We start from the raw sequence: 7240 nt of genomic DNA on the forward strand, positions 1-7240 counted from the left end.
AAGTCTATCTATCTATCTATGTACTCTGTGGCTTCTATACTATCCTATTACATAGCACCCCCGGTGGTCCTTACCTGCTGCTTGGCGCTCGAAGCTTCCCCAGCTGTCTCCTTCGCACCAGTAGAAGAAGATGAAGAGACGCCGCCATAAGAAGAAGGAAGAGGCACGATCTTCCTCTGTTGAAGGCCTTCTGTCTCCGGGTGGAAACATTTCTCTCCTTGAGAGAACACATTGAATTCATCTGCCCATGAGAAGTTTTCATGAAAACGTTGATGTGAGGCGTAAGTAGAGCGCTCGTCTGTAGAAAAGACAGGTGCACTAGGATAATAGACAGGTGGCAAAGAAGAAGTTGAAGAGAAAGAAGGTAAGGGTGAAGAAGAAGAAGGGGTAGTAAACTGATAAGAAGGAAAGGAATGAAGTTGAGAGATTTGGTTATGAGAAGAAATAGTTGAGTTTCCTGACGTAGTGGTCGATGTTGATGTCCCTTCAGTTGTCCCGAGCGCTGCAGTTGAGACACACACAAAATGAAGATTCACAGATATGAATGGCCGTTCTTCACATGAGAGACCACCTGTACATAGATAGATATGTATGTATGTATATATGTATACAAATGCATATATGAATGAACGGATGTACACAGATAAAGGTTTAGCGTTTAGGGTTGGTGTGTCTGGGTCGGTAGCTGAAAGAAAAAAAAGTCTGTGGTACTAAGCGCCACGCCCTCCAAAAGCACACCGCAAACCCAGAATAGCTACGGAATTTCATAGCGCTGTATCGATCCACTGGAATGAAAAGACGGCTTCTGAACGCTCATGGAGGGAGCTAGCTAGCATCCCGGCATTCACAATGACAGAGTAATCCATCCCCAGTCGATACACAGGCTTTCCCACCGTACGTCACCCAATCTGGCTAGTTGGCCTATCACCTCACCAGGAGGGAAGTGGAGTGTCTCAGGTCCTCCCAGACCATGAAAGGCTCGTTTCTCGGTATCCAGGGTCGAGCCATCTCGAGGTAGCCAAGCTGCCTCGAGTTGCCCAACAGACACTGGGTGAGGAGCATGCAGATTGATGGGTTTTTGAGAGCTAGATTCATCTAGGAAATCAGGAGGAAACGCCGGACGACCAAAACCTTCAAGAGGATCGGTGCCCTCAGCAGGAGCAGAATGCGCTACCATCCCCAAGTCATAGCCATCCATAAGCTGTTCGTTTGGTTGGTAGACAGCAGTCGGAGACAAAGAAAAAACGAGGAACAATGGAATGAAGGAAAGGAACACATTGCGTAGTCATGGTGAAGCTTCTGAGGAAGTTAACGACACGCCTGTAAAGAAGGAACCAATCAGAAGAAGTTCCGGCTCCCTTTACACAAAAGCATCTTGACCTCTGCAAAAATTCGACTTGAATCCCCGCTTGTAAATCTGCACGCTGAGCCTTAACTCATTGCGAGGTAGGAGCAGGCGTTTTGAACAAGAGGAAGACTCGACACACGGGTGATACAAAGAAACTAATACACATACACTGGAGAGAGCAGACGACCCGGGGGGGGACAGTTCACGATGGATGGCTGTAGCTTTCACATCCGTCAGCACTTTCCCTCCTACAGTGGTTATACAGAGGCCTCTAAGGGCTCTTTGGCTGTCGTATGATGCAAAGCCTGCGTGGAAAGCGTCGTACACCAGTACATACGAGACTGTATGCCCCTGCCGTAGAAGACGATACAAGTACTGACCTCCCCCCCTCCTCCTTTGCGATCAGACAGTTCACGAACACGCAACTCTACTGTCTACTGTGCATGCTCCAGACTTGATTCATTCATCGATTGAAGTCGCAAGATGCAAAGACTTGTTGGAGTTCTATGCAAGGCAGACTTCTTTTCTCTACAAACCTGAACGGTGGAGCTATTATAAGCTAATCGAAATAAGACCTCCATCCTTCGATAAAGTGCTTTCTAGTAGTAATATTGCCTGTCTGCTATCCATACGTAAACGCTGCTAGTAATCCCGCGGGTATACACGAAGCTCAGCTCATCTGGTTACGCTCTTAACCAAACTATAGTCTTTTGCCGCCTAGGCGTCTCTCAGTCATTAGTGATAACCCCTATCCGAACATGACTCACGCCTGGTTCTACGAATACTCCTACATCGAGCACCCCCTCATTGCCGCCAGGAAAGAAAGAGTCCCAAGCAAGTGGTGAATAACTATCAGGGACATGTATGAGTTTTAAGAGACAGAGCGCAAGCTTGACCAATACAGCTATGCTAACTACAATCGTCTAGTACCTGGCGCCCAGCCGCTTTCCAAGCCGGCACAGGAGACCCCAGGAAGATCAACAAGGAAGACGCTGACTGTGGAATGACTATCTACGCTGATCCTGATCGCAGTTCAGTATAGAGGTATCTGCGAGCCATCTATGCAACCTGATTGCCGTACAAGGGTATACACCGTACCTGGCGAGTACGTAGAGGATCTAAAGTAACCGAATTGAGAAAGGAAGTAAGTGCATTGCCTCCCCCTGATGTGGACACTGCCACGGCAGGGTCGGCGCTGCATGCAGCCGCGTTTCGGGGCTGCGAAAGAAGAGCCCGGAACGCCATTAGCAAGACCCCAAGGGTAGGGACAAAGAGACAAAAAAAGAGAAGGCAAGGCCAACAGCCTTACGCCGGACCGATCTTGTCAGATATGACTGACGCAATCGGAGAAGACCACTGTAGCAGAGAAAGAGACCAATGAGAACGAGAGGGAAGTGGAACGGTACCCGCAAGACTGATAAGGGTGAAGAAGTCTAGAGAATATTGAGGGACGTAGAGGAGGCGAAGACAGGCTGATAACAGGGCGTGTGACACATGGGCCGACAGATACAAATCTTGTAGAGAACCCCCCAGCCACCTGGTAAGACTCGTGATAGGGTCCTGGGTGAAGGTAAGGAGCACGCGGCTTTTGGTATACGGGTGTCGTGCACGGAAAACTAAGAGAGCAAGAAACCACGGCCGAAACGTTGAATTCCGGTAGCCCAATCTCGAAGAGAAGACGCTGGCACGATTCTCCAAGAGGCATATACCGAGAAGATAGAAAGACATTAATCAACTGGCGAGCGGTCCAACTCAGAGCCTGCTGCGATGCTCGCCTTCGTTTGACCGCCCTACTGCTGTGGACTGTATCTTCTCTCGAGACCCAGAAGCATGCGGTCTTCCAAAAACCTCTAAAAGTCGCAGTGTGACAGAAAAAAGTATACGGATGGACGGTATTGCCTGGGGGCACAACGTCTCCTATCCCAGAAGCGAGTGGTTACGCCTTCACGATGCAAAGGGCCACGTGGACGGCGCATCAACAGAGCAGGACAGCACCCCATCCGATCTTCTGAAGGCTGTGTAACGGTCTTCCTCTAAGTTATGAAGAGAATTTGTCAAGATGCATCTCTTCTGCGCACCCGCCGCGGTTACGACGTAAGAAGCAGAAGCATCACGCTGCAGATTACACAACACTGATGCACTTTGCAGAGCATGAAGATTTAAAATCTCAAATACCAGGGTCCCTGGCCCTCAAACTACACAAGATATGGAGAAGACGTGCAACGATGGCTACAAAGAGAATAGAAAAATCTCGAGAACAGTCTAATTTTTTGAATTGACAGGCCCGAAGACGCAGGATGCGGCTTCAGCGGGGGCTCCGAAGCCTCGGGGTGAGAGAAATTCTGCTACCTGACTTGAGTCGCCTCGCCTGCTCGACTACTATGCTCGCGCGCTAAGCAGAACCATGAGGTCTGCTTGTTTTATCCTCTGTTTCGCAACCTACACCGTGCTTCTAATGACTTCGCAAGACAGCGTAGAAGCCTGTCGCAAAGCTGGCGGAGACGCGACTTTTGTGTTCCGTTGCGACTGCTTGTCTCCGCTACGAATCGCTTGTCTCCGGAGCCGCGATAATTGACGCCGAAGACCGTATCGTCCGTCGAGGCAGGAGCTCGCTGCGAAGTCCGGAGGTTGCCCGGCTCTTCACCACTTCGGGCGAAGCAGTGGGCACACTCTCAGTCAACTTCACCTACGGCGTGCTCATCTTGCTACTGTCCTTCGTGCGCTGGGTACTGAATGCTGGGGCTGCTATCACCCCCGCGTGGTGGCCGAATTAGCTACCTCTTTCTTTTGAATGCTAAGAAAATGACGGAAACTCCCACTCGAGGCGTGAGGCAGATGTTCGTGAGACTTCCGCAGAGAAGCTGGCAGTGTGAGTCAATATAAACTCACCAAGTCAGTACGGTCCGTCACGGGACGGTTCTCTAACTGTGCAATGAAGGAACGAATCAAACCGAGATGGCATGTCTTCGGACTGTCCAGTTGTAAGCTCCAAGCCGCGAGGAGACCAGAAAGGGACGTGCATGGCACCCTGGTCCCCCGTACGCTGAGGTAGCCTAGGGTTTAGCCTAAAATTTAAGACGAAGTTCCATTGAGTCGCAGCTCTAAGAACCCACACATTGAGACGCAGCAACGAAGTACCACGAAAGCCCTGTTGCCGCAGGAACTTGAAACAAACTGACAGTGTGATTGCGGACATTAAGCAAATGCCCAACTGAAGGCAAGGGCACCAGTCATTCTAACTGCCATTCAGCAGGGTGTCTCCAGCAGGAGAAGCTGGAGTTGATCCCAGGAGCGGGCGATGGGTGCCGCTCGGCGACGGAGATCTTCCCACTCTTTCCTGTCCTTTACTTCGCCGTTCGTTTCGAATTCGTTCGGCAATCAGCCGGCGCCGGGCCTGGCTTGCGCAGGCGCTCACAGAGGCTGCGGTTACCTGCAGAAGGTCGCCACATTGTTTCTTCTTACAGACAGGTTTCCGACTGGGCCGAGCTCCACAGACAGCTCTAGGCGGAATGTTTAGAAAATTAACGAAAACATCGGATTACTCGACTTCGAGTGTCAAGGGTCGTTTCCTCCGGTGCTCCAACGGCGGATCCGTGAGCAGATCGCTCCAGAAATCGGAAATCAAGCCAGAAATGTACGCGCGTGCCTCCACATCGGCTGCCTCTCTTTTTCCGTTCCCGCCTTCTGCTTTTGGACGCATAATAAACTGATTAAAAACCCCAGTAAGAATAAGAACTCCGGGAGCCTTCTCGAGGAGGAGCTCGCGACTGCGCGCACCTTGTTCAACAGCAAGCGCGGCGACTGGTGCTGACTTGCTGCTGTCGTCGGGGTGCGTAATGGCGTCTACGAGAGTGGAATCTCTGAGGAATTCCGGGTTCCTGTGATACTTTTCCCCCGAATCTCCAGTAGCGCCGAGTGGCGCCCCTAGAGCCTCGACGTCGCCTCGGAAATTGAAGTGGGACTGTGAAGCCAGGTAAGGATCGCCGTGGCCGAGTGGCAGATCGTGGTGGCTGATGTGGTCTAACCAGATTTCCTGCACCCCAAGTTCGGCGACCGGAGAAAAGCCGGCCGGTTGCAAATGCGGTAAAGAGACGGGAGGGCTCGGCTCACTTCCCGGCACGACCTTGAGCCGCTCTCGCGTCTTCGGGTTCGGCAGCTCCGCTGGCACAGTGCCGCTTTTCTGAGGGCGTTCTGGTCGTATGGTCTCCTCCCCCGAGGCCTTCTTCATGCTGACCACTGCAATATCACGAGGAAAAGGAGCAGAGTCCGGCACTGGGGGAATTTTTTCCCTAGGAAAGCTTCGCAAAGCGGGCTTGTCTTCCGGAGGTCCACATACACTCAGGACGCTTCCCCAGTCGAACACGAAGAGCCAGGGCCACCCAAGTCGTATACAACACCACCTCATTTCGACTTCGATACTAAGCTTATGAAAGCGACCTGGAGGGTGCGCTACTAGGACTGCGATACAAACACCACTGCTCAAAACGGAAGATTACATGAAGCCCAACACGATTGCTTCGCGTCACACCTGCCGACCCAGTCGAGAAACTGATGCGCCATTGCCAGGCTGTGATACCCCGCAGTTGGTTCCCGATTTCAGTACTAGGATAAATTGATAGGCCGCCGAAACCTGCAGCCGCTCTCAGCAGTTGCAGTCTTTCGCGCTACAGCGAGAGGTATCCCACATGTCCACCGGAGCCGCTCATGCTCGTAACAATGCTAGGGCTGCCGCCCGGCAATTTCTCAGGCTTCGAACTTTTCCTACTCCTGTATAACTCTGTTGTTGGGCACCAGGTCTACAGCCCCGCCTTCAGTATCTTCCACGCCCTCATGTTACCGCCAACCCGCTGGAAGAATATCCTTTATCAGATCGTCACAGTATCTGAAATGAAACGATCGTGAGGTTAGAGTGTGGCCGCGTTTTCGGAGTTATGGCTCTTTGCAAGGCATCGGTGCTACGACCGAAGAGCTCCTTTGTCATTCTCAAGACAGATCCGAAGATGCTGGGTGGCAGTTCCAACCCGTACCCGTTTCCTGTGACCCTGAACCGATGCACACTGGGTGACGTTACTCTACAGTTGGGGCGGACAGTCTGCTGTTCACACGAACACAGTCAGGTATTATTGTGCCTCTCTCAGACTCTCCCACCTGTCCCGGTTCTCAAGAGTGTCGGCCACCCATGTGTTCAGGAAAGATTATCGAACAGAAAGACTCCTCGGCGAACGCACTTTCGAAAGGTTTTCTCTTCTCCGCTGGTAGGAAAGAACCCGCAATGCACCCGGCTACGGTAGGATGGGGGCCAGCCAGCCCTGGGCAGTAGAACTTGAGGGCATCTTCTGTTGCCAACGCCGCACTCCTAGGCACACTCTGCATTAGGCACAACCTCCCTACTACTAGGTGTGGGTCAAAGAAGCCAGCGTGCGAATGAAAGCACTATCGGAGTATATAACGACGCCGGCTTCTAGGGTAGCTCCGGAGCATAAGTCGATGCCGGTTCGACAAGTCCGAATCGGCTTGAGCTGGCGTGTAAGCAGTCGTCCACAGGGGCGCACTCCGTACGTGTCTCAAATTGCTGTCCCATTTCTTGTCTCCCCGGTAAGGGTCTAAAAACCCAGGCAGCCACGAGCCATAGCATGCCACTCCTACGGTTGAGCGGAGCGGGTACACGCAAACCGCAAGCTTGGCTTCGATTGGTGTTCCGCTGTCAGGGGTTCGAGAAACGAAATCTACCCCCTACCGAACGGGAGTTGCAGCGCATTCTGTTCCGCTCCGCACACAACCACTCTTCTCGACGGAGTTGTGCGGAGTGAACGCGCTCCTGCGTCTACTTTCCTGACGAAGCCGGCAGCACCTCTGTTATTCTGTGTTTCCACTTTTTATGTCGGTTCACAC

The 7240-nt window shown here is 52.0% G+C and overlaps 1 protein-coding gene across 1 annotated transcript in view; it reads right to left on the reverse strand.

Moving 5' to 3' along the window:
* The window catches only part of CSUI_006325 (tetratricopeptide repeat-containing protein), a gene marked incomplete at its 3' end in the record, with an annotated part of 8911 nt that extends 5142 nt beyond the window's left edge, over positions 1 to 3769 (reverse strand). The window contains exons 1-3 of the mRNA XM_068066488.1: positions 2447 to 3769; positions 934 to 1201; positions 75 to 502 (exon numbers count right to left, since the gene is read on the reverse strand). Coding sequence (XP_067921535.1) covers positions 75 to 502; positions 934 to 1201; positions 2447 to 2593 — 843 coding nt within the window. The remainder of the gene's footprint in view (positions 1 to 74; positions 503 to 933; positions 1202 to 2446) is intronic.
* Positions 3770 to 7240: the final 3471 nt, after the last annotated feature.

Source organism: Cystoisospora suis (assembly GCF_002600585.1).
Source record: "Cystoisospora suis strain Wien I chromosome Unknown contig_3180, whole genome shotgun sequence".
NCBI classification, from domain to species: Eukaryota; Apicomplexa; class Conoidasida; order Eucoccidiorida; family Sarcocystidae; genus Cystoisospora; species Cystoisospora suis.